We start from the raw sequence: 26,301 nt of genomic DNA, 5'->3' as shown, positions 1-26,301 counted from the left end.
TTGTGCGCCTTGGAAACTCCCCACTTTTCCATCATAGCCGTTGGTCCGCATCGCCCCGAGGTCGAGCACCGATAGCCCCCGAGGATGAACCTCGACCCTAGTGTCAAAACTTGTGAAATGTGCTTACGAGGCATCATAGTGACAGAAAATTGGACACTCCAATTTTACTGTATATAGATAGTCCCCGCGTCTCTTAGAGTGAAAGTGATAAGAAACGACCTTGAATTCCTGCCCCTCCGGTACTTCCGTAGTGACGACAGTCATAAGGTGCCAAAAGATGACGTACACAAAGCCCCTGAAAGCCTTCGCAATGATTACGGCGGTTGGCTGTCCCTTGGCCTCCTTCAGTGTGTGTGCGGGGCCTCTATAAATATTTCTCTTCTCGTTCGTTAAAACTCACTGCACCACCAAGCCCCAAAAAGGTTCCATCTACTTTTACTTTTGTTCTTTCTTTGGAACGCAACTTCCCTTTCTCTTTTGGAATATTTTAGGAATGGCGAAAACTTCCGCCTCTACTTCTCAGGAGAGCGTGACCTCCTCATCTTCGCTTCAACATAAAGGCAAAGCAACAATGCCTCCTCGTGCTGAGGAATGCATTCTAGAATTTTTTGCAACAGATTCCGATTTCAAGGTTGAAAGACCTTCTTCGAAGCCTGGGAGCCGTGAGCCTGTGTCTCGGCATATTAGCTCGGTATCAGACGTCGAAAGGGTGAGGATTGACCGCCGCTGGTGGGACGCGGTGCTTGTGGAGATCTCTACTCGGGAGTAGGATACAACGACATACAAAGCTGATTTCTCAGTGTGTATACTTACCCATTTACCATTGGGCCGGTGGGGCCATCCTTACCTTCGATAGACCCCGTGATTCTCGACTTTTGCCAACGGTATCAAGTGACCCTCGGCCAAATTCACCCTTCATTCTGGCTCACTGTCTACATGATCAGGCACAATGGAGCATGATTGAGGAGATGCCCTTCACCCTCGATCACCTAATTAGGATGTACAGCCCCCATCTCTTCCGTAGGGGTCTGATTAAGCTCCACTGCCGAGCTCCGAGGGCCCTCTTTGCTTGTATCGAGAAAGTTGGGAATGGAGGGTGGATGAGCCACTTTGTCCGAGTAAGGACTTCGGACCAGATCCCGGTGGAAAGGATGCCGTTCCCCGAAAGGTGGAATATGAAACGTAAGTAGATACACTATCTAGCATTTCCTTGCCTCTTTTTAGGTACATATTTTTATATGCTTAATATTCTGCACTGATGCAACCGTGGAAATTTATCCTAGCGCAGTCACGGACCTCTTGGGTTGGGTCAGTTGACTGGACTGGATTTGCCCATATGCCAAGCGAGTGTAGCGTGACCTGTCTCGAGCTCGATGGGAAGATAAGGACCATGGTGAGATTTTGCCCCTGTTGTAGTCGTACCTTTCAACCTGACTCGCTACTGATAGCGCACTCACTCCCTGTGCTTACCTCTTTCATTTGCGTAGGTCTGGGGAGATCCCCTTGATGAAGGGAACATCACTTGATGAAGAGGGTACTTTGGGACCCGATGAAGGGAAGAAAAGACAAAGGGAACCGTCGAATGAACCTTCGAAATCCAAGAAGATCAAGGTGGAAGAAACTAAGGTCGACCCGGTAGCCCTAACTCCGGGAGCAGATGGAAGTCCTTGAGTTGAAGGCGAGGGGGAAAATAATTTCTTGATAGCGCCCGAGGGAGGGGAACCCCTGACCGATCCTCAGGCGGTAGAGATGGTGGCTCTTGAGCCGGAGCTTGATGTCGTCGTGGTCCAACTTCGGGATGAGGAGGCCACTGAGGGAGTATCGGGCAATGTCCCCGAGCCCTTTATGGAAAGAGATGGCCCTGATTGACCCTACGGGTGCCGTTGTCGTGAGTGATTCCCCTCAGGGAACAACCTTACCCCCTAAGGGAATGCAAGATGTCCCGAATGAAGAATCTTCCGATGCGGGGGTGCCTATTGGAGATAGAGAGGCGCTCGAAAGGCCTTCAGCCACTCATCTTCGGCGAGATGAGCAGGCTTTGCGAGCAGGTAGCTTTTGTAAATCCTGGCTGTCGTTCTAATCTTTGTCACTCTTATCTTTGTCTTTCTAACTTGTATTTTTCATGGCTTTAGACCAAGGTGCTTTATAATTAGACTTTTGCCCGGTTTCAGGCTGAGGTGACCTGTCATGAGCGTGAGAAGGCTCATCTTGTTAAACATGTTAAGTAGTTTCCATTTTGCTATTGTGTGAATGTTTGCCGGATCCCAATGTTTTAACATCCTGGATTTGATTCATGCAGTTTGAGAAGGAAGGTGCCCTGCTGAGGGAGGGGCTCCGAGCTAGAGACTCAGAAGTCCTCGAACTCAAACGGCATGTAAGAGAGATAAGCTCCGAGAGGGATACCCTATCAGGAAAAGATGACCTCAGTCGGGCATCAGCTTCAAGATGCAAGGGTGGATTGTGACAAATATAGAGGTCTCCACTCTGAGTTAGTAATTCACTATCCGGGATCAAAACCGAAGCTGAGGCGCTTATGCCATTGTAATAAACGCTCACACCGGGAGAGTGCCTGAGGAGGCCGAACTGATATTTACTCGAGCCATGGAGCCTGCTCGGTTAGAATCTCGGAGGAGAACTCTAGAGGACATACACGCAAGCGATATCGAGTAGTCTGCCGAGCTCGAGAGGGTGAAGACCCTAGAGGAGAGAGCTGCTGCCTCGTTTGCTTCTGAAGATGTGCCGGGTAGTGTCTTAGAAGATGACGAGAATGGAAGCAAGATTCCCCGAGAGGAAGAGGCCGTCGAAGGTCCTGGGGCTGTAGCCGGAACAGCTGGGGCACAACCTCCGGCGGAGCCGTCAAAGATGCAGGCTCGATGATGGATCGGGGTTCTGTTTGGCCCGTTCTTTGTGAGAATTTTTCAAAAGCCTTGTAAACGTACCTCTGCGAGCCATATGTATAATAGGCCTTTCATTTTTAATCATTTCTTTTCTCCTTTGACTTTTGGGAATAATAAGCGATACTTTTGACAAACGATTCGAGATCTTAGACCTTGGGATATACCCTCGGCTTTTTCTATTGTTGAGGCCCGTGATGGTTGAAAGTCGGACCCCAAGTGTTCTCGGGTTATACCCATCTTTTGTACGTTGGGTCACTGTGACCTAGGACTTTACCGCTAGTGGAATTGGCTCTTACGCGCTTGGTCGGTGCGACCTTTAATTTTAGTGCTGGCAATAGTGGCTCTTAGGCGTTTTCTCTTAGGTATATTCAGTTAACTGTTTTGGGTTCAGTCTCCGAATCCGGTTACGACTCGAGCTCATTCGACCCTCAATTTTTTGAATTGCAAGCTGGCCCTTAGGCTCTTACGCGTTGGGTCAGTGCGATCTTTCGTGTGGGCTGGCGATAGTGGCTCTTACACCTTAGGTCGATGCAAATTTTTATGTGGGATGGCGACAATGGCTCTTACGCCTTGGTCGATGAGACCTTTAATCTGGGCTGGCGACAATGGCTCTTACGCCTTGGGTCGATGCGAACTTTTATGTGGGCTGGCGATAATGGCTCTTACGCCTTGGGTCGATGCGACCTCTAATATAGGCTTTAATTTTCCTTCTTTAAGGACTTTTCGAAATAATGTTTTCCTGACTCTTCTACGGTTTAATAAAAACCCTCGATTGTGAGTCGTTATATGGCGATGATCGAGCACCTCGGGAGGTTTGGCTCGGAGGCTGGGTATCTCAAAGCCAGTGTTTAGGAGCTAACGTGGTCGAAGCTCTTTTTCCTATGTCGAGGGTAGCCTATTTAACCGGTTCTTTCCGAAGTATATTCTAAGTAATTGAAGGCCTGTGATTTATAGCGACGGTCGGCCGTCATCGAGTCGCGTTAGTTTGACTGGTACAGCCTTGTGACCGGAGTCATTTGTGTTTGGCCGGAGCCTTTAAGTTCCGACTAAAGTAGTTTCGGCATCTATATCGAGGTTATGCCTTTTTAGGGGTCTTACAAGTTCGATATGTAGCCTAAACTTGGAGATCGGGTTCATGCCTTTAGTAAGGTCTTACAAGTTTTACAGGCCTTTGAGGTTTTACAGTTTTGGATCCTTGGTACGTGTATGGTTCATGCCTTGCTTGAGGTCTTACAGATATTATTGTTGCCTTATATAGGTCTTACGAGACCGAGGCTACCCGCATGTGGCCTTACGACCTCGAGTTTTAATAAGTCGACGGAGATTGACGGCAGTCCCCGAGTCATCGAGGGTTTCTTGGCTCGGGAGCCATTACTTGTGAACTTGGTATTGCCTCATTGAGGGCTTACGATTTTGGAGTTTCCGACCCGGAGGTCGTATAGCCTTGAGTTTTCGACACCAGTCCTCGAGTGTTCGGGACGTTTTTGGTCCTGAAGTTGTTTATGTAATCTCGTTGTTGTCTCATTGAGGGCTTATGAGTTTGAAGCTCCGACCCGGGGGTCGTACTGTTTTGAGTTGTTGACGCCAGTCCCCAAGTGTTCGGGACGTTTTTTGACAGAGGAGCCATTTTTACAAAAAAAATACCGATTTCCTTTGATTACTTGGTACAAGTATACATGATTTTGCTGTTACAGGCTCGGTTGTTCTGTGCGGACACAGTTCGTTCGACCGTTTGGCCCGGTACATTATTTTCCTATCGAGAGCCCACTTAGCGCATCTTGGCTTCTCCGAGTAGGTGACCTTCCGGGGGAATGCCCCCCAGTATTTGAGGTTGATTTCGGAAGAAACCTTGAATACTTGTTGGCTCTCCCTTAGGTAGCATATAGATGTTGCCTTGTTAAAAACCTTGCCGGTAAAACCCTTATAGGGACAAAATCCGGTTGAAGGAAAAGAGTGCAACGCATGCCTTAGCAGTAGTATCGTTTCAGCATTGATATGTTCCAATTGCTTGGAAGCTGCTCGCCTTCCATGTTACCGAGCTTGTAGGATCTTTTGCCGATTACTCTGAGGACGCGGTACGGTCCTTCCCAATTTTGGCCTAGCTTTCCTTCATTAGGGTTTCGGGTGTTGAGGGTGGCTTTCCTTAAGACCAAGTCCACGACTACGATATGTCAGAGGTTTGTTCTAATACCTTTCGATCCTTTGCTTTTGGGCGGCCATTTGGACCAGCGAGGCTTCTCGCTTTTCATCTAATAGTTCGAGGGCCGTAGTCATGGCCTCGTTGTTCGAGCTCTCAGTGGTGTGTCAAAATCTGGTGCTTGGCTCCCCGACCTCCATTGGTATCAGGGCCTCGGCGCCATATACTAGAGAGAAAGGTGTTTCCCATGTGCTTGATTTTGAAGTTGTTCGGTATTCCCACAGCACTTCGGGCAATATTTCTCTCCATTTTCCTTTAGCGCTTCCCAACTTCTTTTTTAAGTTTTGGATGATGGTTTTGTTTGTTGACTCGGCCTAGCCGTTTGCACATGGGGTGGTAAGGCGTTGCTAGGATTCTCATGATTTCGTGATCCTCAAGGAACTATGTTACTTTGCTTTCGATGAACTGCCTCCCATTATCGCATGTTATCTCGGAAGGAATCCCGAATCGACACATAATGTGATCCCATATGAAGTCAATGACTTCCTTTTCTCTTATCTTCTCGAAGGCATGCGCTTCTACCCATTTTGAGAAATAGTCAGTCATAAATAAAATGAATTTATCGTTACCTGGTGTCGTTTGTAGGGGTCCGACAATGTCCATTCCCCATTTCATGAATGGCCATGGTGATAAGACCGAATGTAGCTGTTCGCCGGGTTGGTGAATCATTGGGGCAAATGTCTGGCATTTGTCGCACTTTCGGACGAATTCCTTAGTGTCTTTTTTCATGTTTTCCCATTAGTAGCCTACCCTGATCACCTTTCTGACTAAAGAATCGGCGTCGAAGTGGTTTCCACAAGTACCCTCGTGAATTTCTCGGAGTACATAGTCTGTGTCCCCTAGCCCCAGACATACTGTTAGGGGGCCGTCGAAAGTTCTTCTATATTGAATACCATTTTCATCGAGCGAGAACCAAGCTGCTTTGATTCGAAGGGCCCTTGATTTCTTTGGGTCCGTGGGTAATTTTCCATCTTTCAGATAGTCAACGTATTTATTTCTCCAGTCTCATGTTAGGCTAGTATAATTAATCTCGGCATGAGCTTCCTCGGCCACTGATTTGGACAGCTGAATAACAGCCCGGGGAGTAGGTCATCTTCTTCAATAGATGATCCCAGGTTTGCGAGGGCATCGGCCTCGCTGTTCTGCTAACGAGGTATGTGGACCAGGGTCCATTCTTTGAAATGGCGTAACGTGATTCGGATTTTGTCAAAATACCTTTGCATCCTGTCTTCTCGGACCTTGTAGCTCCATTTACCTGGTTTACTACCATGAGTGAATCGTATTTTGCTTCAACGATCTCAGATCCCAGGCTTTTGGACAATTCTAGACCTGCAATCATAGCCTCATACTCGGCTTCATTGTTAGTCAATTTTGCAGTTTTTATAGATTGCCTGATTAGGCCACCCATGGGCGGCTTCAGGACTATACCGAGCCCGGATCCTCTCACGTTTATAGCGCCGTCGGTGAACAGGGTCCATACCCCGGAAGACATGCTTGATTTTAGTAAGAGTTCCTTTTCTACCTCGAGCACGAGGGAGGGTGAGAAGTTGGCCACGAAGTCCGCCAGAATCTGGGATTTGATGGCCGTTCGGGGTTGATACTCGATATCATACCCCCCGAGTTCGATGGCCCATTTGGCCAATCGGCCCGATAGTTCGGGCTTATACAATATGCTTCAGAGAGGGTACGTTGATAAAACGCAAATACGGTGGCATTGAAAATGGGGTTTCAGTTTTTGCGATGCACTTATTAATGCAAGAGCTAATATTTCTATGTGCGGATACCTGGTTTCGGGGGTCCGACTTACATAATAAACAGGAAATTGCATACCTTGCTCTTCTCGAACTAGCACGCCGCTTACCGCAATCACAGATACGGCCAGGTATAGATACAGTGTTTCATCCTCTTTTGGCGTGTGGAGCAAGGGCGGACTGGTCAGATACCGCTTCAGTTCCTCTAAGGCGTGTTGGCATTCTGGATTCCACTCGAAGTTGTTTTTCTTTTTGAGTAAAAAGAAGAAATGATGACTCCTGTCCGACGACCTTGATATAAATATGCCCAGAGCCGATATTCGCCCTGTCAGCCGTTGCACGACCTTTACATTATTTATCACCATGATTTCTTCGATGGCCTTGATTTTGTCGGGATTGATCTCGACCCCCCTGTTCGACACCATGAAGCCTAAGAATTTTCCTGAACCCACTCCGAAGGCATATTACTCAGGGTTAAGCTTCATGTTACTGAGGATGTCGAATGTTTCCTGTAAATGAGTCAAATGGTCCTCTGAGCAGGGACTTAACTAGCATGTCATCAATATAAACTTCCATGGATTTTCATATTTGATGCTCGAACATTTTATTAACTAGACGTTGGTACGTAGCCCCTACGTTTTTCAGCCCGAAGGGCATTACATTGTAACAGTAGGTACCATACTTCGTGATGAACGAAGTCTTTTCCCTATCCTCGAGGTTCATCTGAATTTGGTTATACCCCGAGTAGGCATCGAGAAAGGTGTGGGTCTCATGGCCGGCCGTAGCATCGATCAAACGATCGATGATAGGCAATGGGAAAGAATCCTTGGGGCACGCCTTAAATCTTTATAATCTACGCACATTCTTAACTTATTTCCCTTTTTTGGGCACTGCCACTTCGTTGTCCAGCCATTCGGGATACTTTACCTCTCTAATAGACCCTATTTTAAGGACTTTCGTTACCTCGTCCTTGATGAATGCATGTTTTACTTCGGACTGGGGTTTTCTTTTTTGCTTCACCGGTTTAAACCTGGGGTCGACACTCAATCGGTGGGTGGTTATTTCCGGAGGGATTCCTGTTATATCTAAATGGGACCAAGCGAAACTGTCGATGTTGTTAACAAGGAATTGAATGAGTTTTTTCCTGAGTTCGGGGGTTAATCCCGTTCCCAGGTATACCTTCCAATCGGGGAGAGCTCGATCAAAACAGCTTGCTTCAGTTCTTCAATTGTCGATTTCGTTGCATCCGACTCTTCGGGGGCAACGAAAAGATTGAGGAGCGAGGAAATCTTCTTCATCGTCCTCGGGGGTCTGTATGCTCCTAGACTCATCCGAGGTGGAGTGTATGGGGCTCGGTGCCTCCTGGTAAACTGCGAACATTTCCTTTGTCGCATGTTGTTCTCCATATATGGTTGTTATGCCATCTTTTGTAGGAAATCTTATCATCTGATACAGAGTTCACGGCACAGCCCTCATGCTGTGTATCCACGGCCTGCCAAGCAATGCATTGTACCTCATGTCACCAATGATGACATGGAACTTGGTATTCTGAACTGTACCGGACATGTCAACCGGGAGGACTATTTCTCCTTTCATTACTTCGCCGGCCATGTTGAAGCCGTGGAGGACCCGGGAGGCAGGTACGATCTGATCGAGCAACCCAAGTTGTTCTACTACCTTTGACCTGATTACGTTGGCCGAGCTGCCTGGATCCACGAGCACACATTTAATTTGAACGTCGCTTAAAATAAATGAAATTACCAGCGCGTCATTGAGTGGTTCTGCCAAGGTCTCGAGATCCTTCTCGCTGAATGCGAGGCTGTCTTCGGTCATGCAGTCTCGGATCGGCCCTTCGATTGCAGCGAATATTTTTATCCGTTTGCTCACGGGTCCTTGGGGGATGTCGGTCCCCTCGATAATCATATGAACGACATGCCAAGGAATCTCTCTTTCTGCCCAGGTTGGATGTTTCCAAGTCTCCCGCTGAATTTCTCGGCGCGCTCCTTGGTTAATGTGAGGACCGGCGTTAACGCCTTGGGCGCCGCACGAGGTCGTACCCTTAGGAATCGGCTTCGGTGTGTTCTCAGGGTTTCGTGGTGGCACACCCATACCTGGAATAACCGTACCACCCTTCCCATAGTTTTTGAGGCTACTGTTTTTGGGCACACTTACTGGTTTAGGCATTTTGACGTGAAATCAGAGATCTTGGACAAGAAAAAGTGTGAAAGATAACTTGCGTTGTGTAGTAAAACCAGCAAGACAATAATCACTATTATTTTTAGCCCCAAGGTGCGCGCCAAACTGTTTACCGTGAAAATGGTAACAATAATTTAATTTGATTTAGTGGTTCTAAAAATACGTGATCTATTTTATGCTAGTTGTTAGGTAGTTGATGTTATGTGAAAGACTAAGAAACGAGATAAGAGCTTAAAACGAGATGTCAACCAAACCAAATCGTTATCAATCGGGGCCTCGAGCTTGCCTATTCGAGGGCCTCGGGGTCGAGTCTGAAGCTCGGCTAGGAGCTATCGAGGGTGGTCGATGGAGACTAACAGATATAAGTAAATGAATGACGGCTTTTTATGGCAAATAATAAGCAATAAATGATGAACTTTAAGTAGAACACAATAAATATGAGCAATAAATGAAGTAATGAGACCAAGAGAATATGTCAGAGAGTAGAGAGAATGTTCAAGTATATTAAGTATGGAGCAACAGATTTTTCCAAAATGTTAAGAATCCCCTTTATATATGAGGGGAAATTCCAACATAGTACAAGTACATTTATTATAAAGATATGGGGATGGGACAACTAGTTGGCGCCATGATTCGGGTCTGAACTTAGCTCACTAGACTTTGTCACCCCTAGTTGTGCGCCTTGGGAAATCCCCACTTTTCCATCATAGCCGTTGGTCCGCATCGCCCCGAGGTTGAGCACCGATAGCCCTCGAGGATGAACCTCGACCCTAGTCTCGAACCATGTGAAATGTGCTTACGGAGCATCATAATGACGGAAAATTGGACCCTCCGATTTTACCGTATACAATGTTGAATCCGTTTAGTACTCAGGCTGCAAGCAGGATTTGGTTCTGTAAGCCGAGTTGTTCTACGACCCTCGATCGAATGATGTTGTCCGAGCTACCTGGATCAATTAACACACGTTTAACTCGAGATTTATTCATAAGTACAGATATTACCACTGCATTGTTATGGGGCTGTACAATTCCTTCTGTGTCCTTATCGCTGAAAGACAAAGTTCCTTCTAGTATGTAATCTCGAGTCCATTTCTCCCTTGTGATGGATACTTTGGTGCACTTTAACATCGGACCTTGAGGAACATCGACCCCTCCGATGATCATGTGGATGACATGTTGAGGTTCTTCTTGCTCGATTTTGTTTATTAGAGTCCCTATTTCTGAAATGATTCTTCGCTCGGTCACTCAAGGATTCTCGAAGATTCCTATTGTTGAATAATCGGGCTACCTCCTCCCTCAACTGTCGGCAATCCTCTGTTCTATGGCCGTGAGTGCCATGATATTTGCACATCTGGTTTGGATCCCTTTGTGCTGGGTCAGATTGTAGAGGTCGAGGCCATTTGGTATCTTTGATACGTCCGATAGCCGATACGATGGCGGTATCATCAACGTTAAAGTTATATTATGATAATCTCGGTGCTTCTTTAGGTCTGGTAGGCCAGTCAAAACCATTCTTGCTCATGAGTCCTCCGTTGCTCTGGCCTCACTCATTTCTTCTTTCATTTAACATAGAACATGGTCCGAACCCACTGCTTCTCCGATCCTCGTTGTAAAGCTGATACTGATCCCTATTCAACCTTGGTTCACGGTCGATATCTCTCTTAACTCTGTCGATAGGTCTAACAGGATAGACGGACCCGGAAGGGGCCCCGAGTTCGTCATCTTCGACTCTGATCTTCGACTAATATAGGTTATGCACATCAGCCCAGGTAATGGAAGGATATTTTATCAGATTCTGCTTCAATTGCTGTGAAGCCACCGAACTTCGAACATTGAGCCCTTGGATAGAAGCTTGGATGGCCCAATCATCAGCGATTATGTGACGACCCGGCCAGTCGTCTCATGAGTTACCGCTTCGTTTCCCCATTTCTGCTTCTTTATGCTTCGTTATTCGTGTTTTGTGGTATCGGGTTGGTCGGATCGAGTCCGGAATGAATTTGGTAAGGTTTGAGACACTTAGTCTCTTTTAGGAAGATTTAAGTAGGAAAAGTCAACCGGATGTTGACTTATGTGTTAGGGGGCTCGGATGTGAGTTCCGATGGTTCGGTTAGTTTCGGGAGGTGATTTGTGACTTAGGAGCGTGATCGGAATGGATTTTGGAGGTCCGGAGTAGAATTAGGCTTGAATTGGCGAAGTTGATAATTTGACAATTTCCGATTGGTAGGTGAGATTTTGATCCGAGGGTCGGAATGGAATTCCAAGAGTTGCAGTAGCTTCGTTGTGTCATTTGGGATGTGTGTGTAAAAGTTCAGGTCATTCGGACGTGGTTTGGTTGGGTTTTTGGTCGAAAGCATATTTCGGAAGATTTTAGAAACTTAGGCTTGAATTCGATGAGTATTGGATAAATTGGCGTTGTTTGAGGTGTTTTGATGATTGGAACAAGTTTGAATGAGGTTTTAGGATGTGTTGGTGACTTTGGTTGAGGTCCCGAGGGCCTCGGGTGAGTTTCGGATGGTCAATCGGACCATTTTTGGTATTTTGAAGTTGCAGATTTTGGAGTTCAGGTGTTGCAGAGTTATCTCTTCGCGCTCGCATGAGTAGGATCGCGTTCGCGAAGAAGGAAGGGAGGAACGCCAGGTTTTAGCCTTCGCGATCGCGAGATGGGCTTCGCATTCGCTGAGGGCTGTGGATTAGAGTATCGCGTTCGCGGATGAGGGTACGCGATCGCGCAGAAGAAGTAAGTCAGATGGGGTCCAAGGTGATTTGTGCATCGCGTTCGCACAAGGTTGTTCGCATTCGCGTAAGGTTATTTCATTTGATCATCGCGTTAGCAGGGTGGTGGTCACGTTCGCGTAGTGTTTTTGTGAGGCCTTGAATATTTTCTCTTCGCGATCGCGAGGCTTGTGTCGCGATCGCGATGAAGAAAGGTCAGAACTGGGCAGAAAGCTTTTAAGTTATTTCATCCGCGATTTTGGGTCATTTTTCCTCCATGGTTGATCATATTGAGAGCTTCTTGGTGGAGATTAAAGAGGGAGTCAAGGGGAATCGATTGGAGGTAAGATTTTTGAACTTAAAACTCATTTCTATTATGAAATCCACCTAGAAATTCATAGAAGCTTAAGCTAAAATGGAAGAACTAGGGCTTGGAATTTTGGACTTTTAATTTGGGATTTGAAGGGTCATTTGTGGACGGATTTTGATGTTTTTGGTATGTATGAACTCTTGGGGAGATAAGGAACCTATTGGTGTAAAAATTTATGAGATTCAAGAAGTGGGCCCGGGGCTCGGGTTTTGCTAATTTCGGGATTTTGGTATTTTTCGATTGTTTTCGCTTGGGCTTTGTTCCTTTAGCATATTGTGATATATTCGTTCTGATTTTGGATAGATTCGATGCGCGTGGAGACCAATTCGAAGGGCAAAGGCGTCGCGAGCTAGGGATTTAGCCGGTTCGAGGTGAGTAAGTATGGTTAATGATGTTATGAGGGATTGAAACCCCGGATTGCACATCGTTGTGCTATATTGAGGTGAGGCACACGCTTAATGTAGAGCGTGGGGTCGTGCACTATTGGGGGTTGTGACTTGGTCCGTCGCGAATGATGATATTACCGTGTAGTTGATTGAAATCTATTTGCTATCATCATTATTTGGGCTGAATGCCATATTTGGGCTCCGTGCCAATTATGTGAATCCTTTGGGGATTATTGTTGATGTTTCCTCACTATTTTGACTTTATACTTGAAGTCAGTCATGTTATTTCCACTTTTTTCAAAACTCAGCCATGTTTACTCTGTTTTAATACTCAAATGATATTTAGATGATGTTTTGGGCTGAGAAATACTGTTTTATTGTTGCCCGAGAGGCTTATGTGATTTTTGACTGAGTAAGGCCGAGGGCCTGTGTTGTGAGGATATCTTTGGGATCGGGCTGCACGGCGCAACGGTGATACATATATTTTGGGATCGGGCTGCACGCCGCAGCGGTGATACATATATTTTTTGGGATCGGGCTGCGCGCCGCAGCGGTGATACATATCTTTGAGATCGGGCTGCACGCCGTAGTGGTGATATACTGATTTGATTATGAGGCCGAGGGCCTGAGATTGTACGCCACAAGGTGGATTGATAATGATATGAGGCCGAGAGCTTGTTTATGATGCCACGAGATGGCTTGTTATTGCGCTTGGGCCGTAAGGGGCCCCTCCTAGAGTCTGTACACCCCCAGTGAGCGCGGGTACCCAGTGTTATAGGAGATATAGCCCGAGGGGCTGGTATTATTCGATGTGATTGCCCGAGGGGCTGATACTGTTCTATGTGATTGCCCGAGGGGCTGGTACCGTTCTGAGATATTGCCCGAGGGGTGGATTTGTTGATATGGTGCCCGAGGGGCAAACCTTATGTGCTTATCTTTCTTATTTGCCTGTCATTTACTTGATTAATTGTGCATTTGTGCCCGAGGGGCGGATTTCTGTGCTTACATGCACTAGTTGTTCTGCATTCATTTGCGCAACTGTTGAAAAAGTCATTTTCAAAAGAGTTTAAACTGAGCTATGATGTTTTAAAGGATTCTTCAGCTTCATTGCTTTCTTACTGGATTTTGAAACTGCTTCTATACAACATGTTGATGCTCTTTTCGTGATTTCTTATCACTCAGTCTTTATTTATGATTATTACTCACTGAGTTGGCAGTACTCATTTTACTCCCTACACCTTGTGTGCAGATTTAGGTATTTTCTTAGCTTGGTGGCAGTTGTCAGTGGAGTTAGCAAGGTAGATGCCGGTGTTCGTAGCACCGCTTTCTCTCTCGTCATTCTATTAGATTGTACTGAGTACATTTTAGATTTGTCAGTTGTATTTAGACTTGGTAGATGCTCATGACTAGTGACACCGCGGTATCGGGCTGTGGTTGGGTTGTACTTCCGCCTTGTTATGATATTGCATTGCTATTTAGCATTATTAAAGCATGTTATAGCCTATTGTATTGTTGTTTAGCTGTTTAACTTTGAATTATGTATGTGTCGGCTGGCCTTGTCTTCAAGAGAGGCGCCATCATGACCGGGTCCGGGTTTAGGGTCGTGACAAGTTGGTATCAGAGCCTAGGTTACATAGGTCTCATGAGTCTTGAGCAGGTTTAGTAGAGTGTCGCGGATCGGTACGGAGACGTCTGTATTTATCCTCGAGAGGCTGCAGAACCTTTAGGAAAAATCCATATTCTTGAAATTCTTATCGTGCGTTCTTGATTCAGTTGGAAACATAACTCTTTGAACTCCTTCCACGCATTCGTATGTGTGAACGAGCGCTTAGTATTCGATGTTTATCGATGGCTTGTGAATCCCCGATTGAGGGGCGAGATGTGATCTCTATGTGCTGATGTTGGGCTAGTCTGGAGGACTCGAGGCTGGATTTTTGCCTATAGCTTGAGCACCGAGGTGCTGATTGTGCGAGCATGTGTTTCTGGATCTATATGTTCTGTTGTGTCCCTATTAAGGGGAGTAATGACTGGATAGTTACGTGATGAGGGTGATGTGACTGCGAGATGTATTCGTATGATTTGGAAGCGACGACAAGGGTATGCTGGAGGACAGAAGAACTATTAGGTGATTGATTTCTGTCTTGATTCGAGTTTTAGCCCCAAGTTATGGGCGTGTGAAGAATCTTTTCATGTTTCCTAGTTGGGAGTAAAGTAAATTTCATGTTACGGTATGAGTTTAGACTCAGGAGGACTAAGTGACTGCGTAACGGTTATGACGGTGGAAAGTATATATATATAAATATTAGTATAAGGCGAAGCTGGTGGGTTATCTCCTGCGAAGTGTTTTGAGGTTGTGTGATCCTTATGTTGTGTGTTCGAAGATCTCAAATTCAAGTGAAAGATATATGTTGTAATGTGAATTTGAGCTGCTTAAGAGAGTGGGTTTAATTGTTTCGTGAGCAAATGCGAGAGTGGCAGAAGATATGAAGTACCAGATGGCCTGTGTCCCACGAGCTTATGAAGGATTGAGTTAATTTCACTGTGGTATTATGGCAGCAATTAAGTATATGTGTTATGGGTCATTGTGTGTGTTTTGATCTATGGCTTCGAGCCAAGTGCGGGAGTTTGCTATTGATTAGCTGATTGCACGGTTATGTGCTATGTTAGTTCCAGTTTGAAACGTACTGGTGAATCAGTTATGCTTATGGAGATTGAGACCGAGGATGTCTCGAGTAAAGGAAAATTTTGACAAAGGTTATAGGATGCTTCATAGGTGTTTAAGAATCACGGAATGTCATGAGTTATTGTTGATAAAGAATGCTCAGTGCATAGGAAAAGGGAGTAGCTTGGTAGCATCAAGGTAAGGTGATATGCTGTAGTGTCAGGAGTGCTAATGAGGCGCATGTTGTTCGGACTAATTGCTGGGTAGAGTGGATGACCATAGAGAATTGTTCTAATGTGTTCTGGGTTTTACATGTAACAGGTAGAAATTTGCAAGTTGTACTTATGGCTAGAAACCGAGTTTTCAGTTGGAGATGGCAAGACTTGTGGTATTTTCTATATTAATTATGGGATTCTATATATCAGTATCGGGAAGGTGAAGGTAATGGCTTTAGATTCGCAGTAAGTTCTTTCAGGGTAGATATCGTGAATGTGATGCTCTTGGGCTTTAGTGGCCTGTGTAGGTTGATTGAGTTAAGAGGATCATGTCCTGACAGACTTGGTTTTTTTGTGCAAGGGGAGTCGGAGAGTTCTTGTTGATTTCTACCGCGGTTAGAGATGTATACTTTTTGCCGGTGTGAGGAGCTTGAGATGTATAGTGATTTTCTTCTAGAATGGGATCAATGGAAAGTTCTTGACTAGTTGAGTACGTAGATGTTTATCGCTCGGAAGGGAGATGAAGCCCTCATGTTATCCTAAGATGGTATGGTATATCCGGTATGTTATGAAGGATTGAGATTTGCATGTGTAAGGTTGCGGTTCAGTTCTGAACGGAAGGTCATAAAATTCTTGGGCAGCACGGGCAGTTTCAGATAATTAGGGAAATGAGCTTCAGATGATTAGAGGAATGATCTTCAGATGATTAAGGAAATGGTATTGCTAATTGGGGTGATTTGATGAGGGTAAATGTTTCAGAAAAAGGTAATGTGAATGAGTTGATGGTACTTCCGTAGTATTGTGGCACTTTCTTGTTGGATTGACTGATGATATGCGAGTTTGCCAGGTGGCACAGAAGAATTATAGGTGTACCTCTTGTGGGATGATTGAGTATTAGAGGTGTGTTGTATATTCGAGCGGCGAAATTGGGATCAGATATGGTAATTCATGTGCTATATGGAGTTCGACACTAGGAGTTCTCATATATAAGTTAGCTCGTGGTTGTGGACGGCAAAGATGTGGGTAGATAGTCATACGATAGCATGTGCCATGATTCAGTTATTGTGAACCTTCGGAGGATTTTTTATCTGTTGTGTGTAGCTAGGGTTGATGTATCGTTCATTAGTAGACTTATATGGATGTGTGTTCTGCATCGAGACGGTTTTGTTGACTTGAGTTGCTATTGGTGAGGGATGTGTTGATTTGATTGTTATTGATCTTATTAGTAACCTGGGGAGATCTATGAGTTACCTTTCTGTGTTGTGAGGTGTTATGATTTGTGGGTTATAGGCACATATGGTGCGGTTCTATTGGGGTTTCTTAGTGGAATTCGAGCGGGAAAGAGTATCGGATGTTGCTCGGCGGATGGCGTACGAGTTATATCCTTTTAGGTTGAGTAGTGTTATGTATTTGCTTCACTGTGGTCGTGATGATTTGCTTTGGTTCTAGACATCAATTGCGCATGGTCGTCAATTTCAAGCAGAGTGACTTGAGGTGTTTCATGTGGAGCAGTATTTTGATAGGATCGCGCATTGCAGCGAAATTATGTGGAGATATGACCTTGCGGGTTAGATTCGCGTGTTCTATTTATACGATGTGAGACGGGTTCTCAGCTTTGTGTTGTGGTGGCACCGGTGAGCTTGAGGTATAGCTCTTTCATTTGAGTCACTATCATGAGTTGGGTATGTTCGGATTGTCTCTTATTGGTGCGCAGATTGCGCAAGTTACGGCTTTAGTCTGCATTGAGGTGTCATGTCATCAGAGTGGTTGTGTGTGATTAGCTGAGATCGTTGGGATCATTAATGAATACAAACGGATTCGATTTTAGCATGTCGGGAGGATAAATATCAAGGTTCGCCTCAGAAATTTGCTATGGTCCTTGCAAAATAAGAAGTGGCCCCATGGATGGTTGATCTCAGAAATGGTTATGGTTTATTGCGTGTTTCATTTATCATTGGCAGTATATGGAAGTGTTGGGATGAGACTTTAGTTTTTAAGAGGTTTCCTACCGGTATTCGGTTGTTGTGGGCAGCTGCTGTGAACAAAAGTTATCGCTACAATTGTTTGAGTATGTGGTATGTCATGGGATTGCTCGCGAGGTTGCAGGCATGGGTTACTACAGCTGGTTCGGGTCTATTCAGAGTATAGGTGAGAGGTTTTGATCGTATTGATGGTTTCAGAAGTGAAAAATGTGGTTCTATGGCTTATGGGCCAGATTGGATTGTGCAATTCCAGTGCAATGTGTTATCGGACCTATATGAGATAGGGTGATGTGGGATCACCCCCGGGTATATGCATGGTATGGTTATTCAGCGATTGGTTGGCTTTTGGCACAACTCTGGGCACGTTCGAGGACGAACATTTGTTTAAGTTGGGGAGGATGTGACGACCCGGCCAGTCGTCTCATGAGTTACCGCTCTGTTTCCCCCATTTCTGCTTCTTTATGCTTCGTTATCCGTGTTTTGTGGTGTCGGGTTGGTCGGATCGAGTCCGGAATGATTTAGGTAAGGTTTGAGACACTTAGTCTATATTAGGAAGGTTTATGTTGGAAAAGTCAACTGGATGTTGACTTATGTGTTAGAGGGCTCGGATGTGAGTTCCGATGGTTCGGTTAGTTTCAGGAGGTGATTTGTGACTTAGGAGCGTGATCGGAATGGGTTTTGGAGGTCCGAAGTAGAATTAGGCTTGAATTGGCGATGTTGATATTTTGGCGATTTCCGGTTGGTAGGTGAGATTTTCATCCGAGGATCGGAATGGATTTTCGAGAGTTGCAGTAGCTTCGTTGTGTCATTTTGGATGTGTGTGTAAAATTTCAGGTCATTCGGACGTGGTTTGGTCGGGTTTTTTATCGAAAGCGTATTTCGGAAGATTTTAGAAACTTAGGCTTGAATTCGATGAGTTTTGGATAATCTGATGTTGTTTGAGGCGTTTTGATGATTGGAACAAGTTTGAATGAAGTTTTAGGATGTGTTGGTGACTTTGGTTGAGGTCCCGAGGGCCTCGGGTGAGTTTCGGATGGTCAATCGGACAATTTTTGGTATTTTGAAGTTGCAGATTTTGGAGTTCAGGTGTTGCAGAGTTCTCTCTTCGCGTTCGCGTGAGTAGGCTCGCGTTCGCGAAGAAGGAAGGGAGGAACGCCAGGTTTTAGCCTTCGCGATCGCGAGATGGGCTTCGTGTTCGCTGAGGGCTGTGGATCAGAGTATCGCGTTCGCGAATGAGGGTACACGATCGCGTAGAAGAAGTAAGTCAGATGGGGTCCAAGGTGATTTGTGCATCGCATTCGCGTAAAGTTATTTCATTTGATCATCGCGTTTGCAGGGTGTTGGTCGCGTTCGCGTAGTGTTTTTGTGAGGTCTTGAATATTTGCTCTTCGTGATCGCGAGGCTTGTGCCGCGATCGCGATGAAGAAAGGTCAGAACTGGGCAGAAAGCTTTTACATTATTTCATCCGCGATTTTGGGTCATTTTTCCTCCATGGTTGATCATTTTGAGAGCTTCTTGGTGGAGATTAAAGAGGGATTCAAGGGGAATCGATTGGAGGTAAGATTTTTCAACTTAAAACTCATTCTATTGTGAAATCCACCTAGAAATTCATGGAAGCTTAAGCTAAAATGGAAGAACTAGGGCTTGGAATTTTGGACCTTTAATTTGGGATTTGAAGGGTCATTTGTGGACGGATTTTGATATTTTTGGTATGTATGAACTTGCGGGGAGATAAGGAACCTATTGGTGTAAAAATTTCTAAGTTTCGAGAAGTGGGCCCGGGGCTCGGGTTTTGCTAATTTCGGGATTTTTGGTATTTTCGATTGTTTTCGCTTGGGCTTTGTTCCATTAGCATATTGTGATGTATTCATTCTGATTTTGGATAGATTCGACGCGCGTGGAGGCCAATTCGAAGGGCAAAGGCGTCGCGAGCTAGGGATTTAGCCGGTTCGAGGTGAGTAATTATTGTAAATGATGTCTGAGGGTTTGAAACCCCGGATTGCACATCGTAGCGCTATATTGAGGTGAGGCACACGCTTAATGACGAGCGTGGGGTCGTCAATTATGTGAATCCTTCGGGGATTATTGTTGATGTTTCCTCACTGTTTTGACTTTATACTTGAACTCAGTCATGTTATTTCCATTATTTTCAAAACTCAGCCATGTTTACTCTGTTTTAATACTCAAATGATATTTAAATGATGTTTGGGGCTGAGAAATACTGTTTTACTGTTGCCCGAGAGGCTTATGTGATTTTTGACTGAGTAAAGCCGAGGGCCTGTGTTGTGAGGATATCTTTGGGATTGGGCTGCACGCCGCAACAGTGATACATACATTTTGGGATCGGGCTGCACGCCGCAGTGGTGATACATATATTTTGGGATCGGGCTGCACGCCGCAACGGTGATACATATATTTTTTGGGATCGGGCTGCACGCCGCAGAGGTGATACATATCTTTGGGACCGGGCTGCACGCCTCAGCAGTGATACACTGATTTGATTATGAGGCCGAGGGCCTGAGATTGTACGCCATGAGTTGGCTTGATATTGATATGAGGCCGAGAGCATGTTTATGATGCCACGAGATGGCTTGTTATTGCGCTTGGGCCGTAAGGGGCCACTTCCTGAGTCTGTACACCCCCAGTGAGCGCGGGTACCCAGTGTGATGTGAGATATAGCCCGAGGGGCTGGTATTGTTCGATGTGATTGCCCGAGGGGCTAATACTGTTCTATGTGATTGCCCGAGGGGCTGGTAACGTTGTGAAATATTGCCCGAGGAGCGGATTTGTTGATATGTTGCCCGAGGGGCGAACCTTATGTGCTTATCTTTGTTATTTGCCTGTCATTTACTTGATTAATTGTGCATTTGTGCCCGAGAGGCGGATTTCTGTGCTTACTTGCACTAGTTGTTCTGCATTCATTTGCGCAACTGTTGAAAAAGTCATTTTCAAAAGAGTTTAAACAGAGCTAAGATGTTTTAAAGTATTCTTCAGCTTCATTGCTTTCTTACTGGATTTTGAAACTGCTTCTATACAGCATGTTGATGCTCTTTTCGTGATTTCTTATCACTCAGTCTTTATTTATGATTATTACTCACTGAGTTGGCAGTACTCATTTTACTCCCTGCACCTTGTGTGCAGATTAAGGTATTTTCTGAGCTTGGTGGCAGTTGTCAGTGGAGTAAGCAAGGTAGCTGTCGGTGTTCGCAGCACTGCTTTCTCTCTCGTCATTCTATTAGACTGTACTAAGTACATTTTAGATTTGTCAGTTGTATTTAGAATTGGTAGATGCTCATGACTAGTGACACCCCGGTATCGGCTTGTGGTTGGGTTGTACTTTCGCCTTGTTATGATATTGCATTGCTGTTTAGCATTATTAAAGCATGTTTTAGCCTATTGTATTGTTGTTTAGCTGTTTAACTTTGAATTGGGTATGTGTCGGCTGGCCTTGTCTTCACGAGAGGCGCCATCACGACCAGGTCCGGGTTTAGGGTCGTGACAGATTAGTGGCAGGTCCACCTGTTCCATTTTAAACCGAGACACGAACTCTCTGAGCATTTCATTATCCTTTTTCCCTTTTTTGAAGAACTCTGACTTCCTGGTTTCGACCTTGATTGCCCCAGCATGTGCTTTCACAAAAGAGTCTGCAAGCATAGCAAATGAGTCAATAGACTTAGGGGGTAAGTTGTGATACCATATCATAGCTCCTTTTGACAAGGTTTCTCCAAATTTCTTCAGCAAGACAGACTTGATCTCATCATCCTCCAAGTCATTTCCTTTGATGGCACATGTGTATGAAGTGACATGCTCGTTTGGGTCACTCGTTCCGTTGTACTTAGGAATCTCGGGCATACGGAATTTTTTAGGGATCGACTTTGGAGCCGCACTCGAAGGGAAAGGTTTCTGTACAAACTTCTTGGAATCCAAGCCTTTCAGTATTATCGGCGGCGCTCCCGGGGATCTGGTCGACCCTGGAATTGTAGGTTCCACCATTTTGTCGTTTGCTTCGATTTTCTTCTCCCCTGATTCTACTTGTTTTATTAGATCCTCGAGTATTTTATTATCTCGGGGTTATTACCCAACTCGTTCCCACTCGACCTTTCCGCAGCCGGATCCTCCCTGCGAGCGATCTCTCGAGATGGTTCGGGCTCGATCTTGCTTGGTACGCGGCTCTGGTTTTGTAACTGAGCTATCGCCGCCTGTTAAGCCTATAACATTTCGAAGATCATTCGTAGATTGACCCTGTCTCCAACATTGTTTTGAGTTTTGTGTGCTGTCGACCGGGCTCCACCACAGATGCTATTCTCGGGGTCCGTAGGGAGGCTTGTGTCGATAGCCACATGCGAATTAGAGTCCAACGGTTGCGCAATTGGAATTCCGATGGAATCAACGGGCGGTACCTCATTACCGGGCGCTATATTATTGTTTCCACTGTGCTGACCGGAGGTAGAGGTGCTAATTGTGAGTTTGACAATTTGAGCTTAAACCTGAAATCAGAGACACTTCAAAGAATAACTGTAAAATAGTGTGTGTTATGGAAATTCGTATCAAATAACCACTATTATCCTTAGCCCCACGATAGGCGCCAAACTATTTACCATAAAAATCAGATAAGAAATGAATTTATACGCTATTTAAGGATACGCGATCTAACTTGATACAAATTGAGAAATTAGATTAATATTGAATTTAATGATAGAAAAGTAAATGCAAACCACACAAGTTGAACAATCTAGACTTGAAGATTGGTCACCCTTGAGTTAAAAATGCCTTAATCGATATCGGAACAAAATGATGCGATAATGAGAACTATATAACAGTATATTGCTTTAGGATGCATGTTATAATGTGTGCAATGAATTATCATACACCTCTTTATATAGTAGAGGGGTCCTATTCTAGATACATTTCTATAAAAGGAAAAAAAATCTCTTGATTTGCTAATTGTCGGTTCCTTGCCAATATGCGTCGAGATTCCTGCCGTAATATTTGCCCGGTCGCGGATATTTCTGTCTTTCACTTTTTATTTCCGAGCTTGCTCGAGGCTAAGATCGATACCGGACTCTACGTTCCTCGAAGGCAGGTCTTCCAACCTCAGGTTCTAGCTCAGTGAGACTCGAGGTCAATTTCCAGTCCGTGGTCGCCACGTTCTAAGCCAAATCTACCAAGTTGAAGTCAAGCTCGACTTCGACCGTATACAATTATTATTATTGTTACTATTTTTTTATTTTATTTTTCAATCAAACAAGCTAGTCTTTTGAAAGCTGCATTTGGTTACTTCACGAATGTACATAGAATGGGACTTGTAGGATCCATGCCTAATCCCCATAAAAACTGATGGCTTTTGATATATGTTTTAAAAAAATAACCAACCATATTGGGAATCATAGAAGGACGGGGTAGGCGAATTTTACATAATTGCAACTTTTATTCCTTCACTTCATTAACTTTGTCCGACTTTTTAATTATCCTTTTACAGATTTTAAAGAAAGGTGTGAAGTAACAAAGACAACTTTGCCAATATGGTTAGATATATATACTCAGCAATGGCAAGAACGTAACTTCATACTCAGCGAAAGAAACGGTAATTGGAATCTAAATAAAAGTTAATGTTTCATTCACTGAATGCTGGAACAGTACTTCTACACAGCTCAGCAGAGCATTTAGCACAAGACTACTTTAAAAAATTCACAAGCAATCTCTAGCACATGGATATGGGTCTATGTATTGATGGAACACTGCTCTATCAAAGTACCAATCTGCAACAGCTTCCGCAATTGTCTACACAGATAAAACGTTACAACAAAATCTGTTTTTAACTCGTAAATTAAAATTGCTAATGATAGACACACATGATAAATCCAAAAACAAAAAAAAAACACATGTATTCAAACACTATAAAAGAAAGATTACCTTATTAAGTACTCTTGGAGAGGTAGCACTGTACCAGTAACTGGTCCATATAATTTGAGAATGAGCGTGACAAGATGTGATGAAGTAACCCCTCGTATAAGAAGGGGTGAGTCCCTCAAATGCCTTCAAGAACTCCACTCCAAAAACTATATATTAAAAGAAGAAAACAAGTGAAACAGATAATTAATTAGAATTAGAGGAGAAAAAGACCTATTTATACTTGTGTGATCTGAAAGGTATTAGCTGGTCACCTGAAATGGGCTAACCTTGAATAATTATACGCTGGGTAAACGTGCAATTACTTATTAGAGCCTTGCATTGATCCCAGGTATGTTGCGGATTGAGGTATGCAGGAACCAAAGTATTATTAATCTGGAAGAAATTATCTTTTTAGATTTTGTAGAAACTAAAAAAAAAGAAGCGAATTAACAAAATTCTTAAAACGAAGAGAATTAGCATTTATTTGTTTCCCTGACCTGCCAAGCATCATAGTGTGAATTAATAATAAAAAGTGGAGTCTGAACATATGGAATAACATGCTGCGGAAAAAAGCACTGCACCATTATTTAAGGAAAAAAAAGAGATTGTTAGAGGGCAATACTTATAGAGCATGCAGAAAAGAATTTTATTTCGAAAAAGCTTATAAAAACTCTTACCAGACTTGGTTCCATTGCAGAGGCGCAAGATGGAGGCAAATTCTTAGCCGATCCCTTGAATGAGAGGAAAAATTTATTATATAAAAAGATTCTAACTTGAACATATACTTGTTACGCTTATATACCTTTTTATAACCCAAAAAGAAAGGATGAGATGGGACTCACATGTAAAGTTACAACTTTCTGATACATCTCTTGAATATATGAAGTACCAAAGATTGTCTTCCTGCATAAAATAATCCTAACACGCTTGAGTACCAAATAGCATCCACACATAAATTAATGAGACGAGGAAGAAGAGCTCACGCATTGATGAAGAAGCCTGCGTTTGCAACGCACTTTACTTTGACATCATCGGGAAAGAAGGACTTGAACTTGTCGCAGTTCAAGATTGTAGCCAACCCTCCGGCCGAAGATCCAGTCAGGATTGCCTAACATTGAGTTTTTATTTTGCGTTACTGAAAAGTATAATAATGCAGTAGGTGAAACTGTAATTTATGATCTCACATTTTTAGCATTTTCCATTCCTTTGTTCCACAAATCTTCCATAACTGCTTTGAATATTCTCGCCCCTCTGTAGAAAAGCTTCTTCTCCTAATATATATTTGACATTTGCAACCGGAAAGAAATTTTACAGGATATACGACCGATATAAATCAGTGATGTTTATGGATGCGAACATGCATGTAGTTCTATACTTACTGGATCAACTTCTTGGACATCGCCCGTAAAAGATGATCCATCACAGTAACCCACCTGCACCCTGTTCCAGTTGTAAAAGTCTAGGAATTCCAATGTTTTTGCAGTTAGAAGAAGTGGGTAAAAATCTATTCATACAGAAAATATGAAAGCAAGATATATATGAGCTGAAACCTGAGCTTCACCTGGATTTTCTTGGGGATTGTTATGAAGTATCCCACCAAACATAGATGGGTTCTTCATTTTCGTGGAAGAACCTACTATTGAACTTGAACGATTTTGGCACTCAGTGATGCTCCAACACCACCCACCGCCCTAGAGAATATGAAATATCTCCATAGTTTAAAGCAGAATAAATGTTTTGGGGACTATACAATTAGTAATGATGAAAGTAATTAAATAATTAAACAAAAAGAAGAAGAAAAGATAATTACTAACATCAAGCATGATAATCCAGTTGGAAAGTCCGCTATCAAATCCCTTATCAAGATAATAAGCGGGTGGGCTCCCATCTAGGCATACTGTTAAAATCAAAAAACGAAGTAAATTAATAAATAAACAATTAATTGATCTCTTTTAATTTCTTTTACTTCAGGAAGGAACCATTGTATAGTCAATTAGTAAAGGGTATTTTACCAGCGCCTTCTGCTGTGGCGCTTTCAAGTATGGTTATGTTGACGTTTAGTCCATCTTCGGCGCCGACCGATATTGCTAACAAAGTTAATAGTAGTAGAAAGGTTGCCATTCTGAAAACTTGTTCTTCTTAAGAAAGGAGGTTGTAGCCTAGCTAGAGGGAGAAAGCAAGTAGATATTGTAGAAGTAGAGGTGAATCAAAATGGCTTCACTTCACCTCTATTTATACTCAAAGTGCACTGCGCTTGAGGCCTCTAGGAGGAAAGTCTATTTCAACAAAAAGGTTAAGGAAGGAGAAGTTTAATTTGTGTTTGAAGACGTCTCATGTCATGCATGCAGTATAACTAAAATATGTGAAAATGAAAGGATCCATTTTTTAATCAAGACCAGACAATTTTAGAATACCTATTACCAAGAGAAAGGCTGACAAAATTCTACTTTGATTATATATGGGTTGTGACTGAGCACTATGTATTCCTTCTGAGGAAAATTGTGTTGTTGTATTTTCATCAATGCTCTTTGGAAGAGTGCCGGACAAGGTGATAGAGAGAGCTTTCAAATTAAATAATTTATAACTTTGTTTTTAACATGTTTATTTTGAATTCCACACCAAGTATAGAGAGTCCCCATATATATATATATATATATATATATATATATATATACTGAGTATTTTCATGACTCACTCTCCGTTATTGAACATTGAACATTTTATANCCACAAAAGTTCAATTCATATCCTAAAATTTCAATTTATAAACTAAAATTCTAATACATAAACTAAAAGTCCAATGCATATCCTAAAGACTCAATTCATATCCTAAAAGTACAATTCATACACAAAAATTTCAATTCATATCCTAAATATCAACTCATATCCACAAAAGTTCAATTCATATCCTAAAACTTCAATTTATAAACTAAAATTTCAATACATAATCCAAAAATTTCAATTCATATCCTAAAGGTTCAACTCATACCCACAAAAGTTCAATTCATATCCTAAAATTTCAATTTATAAACTAAAATTCCAA

At 43.5% G+C, this 26,301-nt stretch overlaps 1 protein-coding gene across 1 annotated transcript; it reads right to left on the bottom strand.

Moving 5' to 3' along the window:
• Positions 1-22,955: 22,955 nt before the first annotated feature.
• On the bottom strand, positions 22,956-25,862 carry LOC109243388 (pectin acetylesterase 8-like). Its single transcript, XM_019410312.1, has 12 exons — positions 25,272-25,862; positions 25,074-25,156; positions 24,821-24,950; positions 24,639-24,718; positions 24,444-24,530; positions 24,243-24,367; positions 24,102-24,162; positions 23,937-23,990; positions 23,757-23,834; positions 23,547-23,652; positions 23,281-23,426; positions 22,956-23,148 (listed from the first exon to the last, which is right to left on the bottom strand). The coding sequence occupies exons 1-12, from the start codon at positions 25,378-25,380 to the stop codon at positions 23,056-23,058; spliced, it is 1,152 nt and encodes a 383-aa protein (XP_019265857.1). The 5' UTR covers positions 25,381-25,862; the 3' UTR covers positions 22,956-23,055.
• Between the last annotated feature and the right edge of the window lie 439 nt (positions 25,863-26,301).

Source organism: Nicotiana attenuata, unplaced genomic scaffold, assembly GCF_001879085.1.
Source record: "Nicotiana attenuata strain UT unplaced genomic scaffold, NIATTr2, whole genome shotgun sequence".
In the NCBI taxonomy this organism is placed as follows: Eukaryota; Viridiplantae; Streptophyta; class Magnoliopsida; order Solanales; family Solanaceae; genus Nicotiana; species Nicotiana attenuata.
This window is presented reverse-complemented; position numbering and strand designations above follow the sequence as displayed.

What these genes read in the sequence shown, in the direction of transcription:
- LOC109243388 (XM_019410312.1), bottom strand. Translation starts at nt 25,380, where the DNA reads ATGGCAACCTTTCTACTACTATTAACTTTGTTAGCAATATCGGTCGGC. An exon ending in ATGTCCAAGAAGTTGATCCA is followed by an intron (nt 24,531 to 24,638) that starts GTAAGTATAGAA and finishes AATATATATTAG; the next exon opens with GAGAAGAAGCTTTTCTACAG. An exon ending in CCAGCGTATAATTATTCAAG is followed by an intron (nt 23,427 to 23,546) that starts GTTAGCCCATTT and finishes TTTAATATATAG; the next exon opens with TTTTTGGAGTGGAGTTCTTG.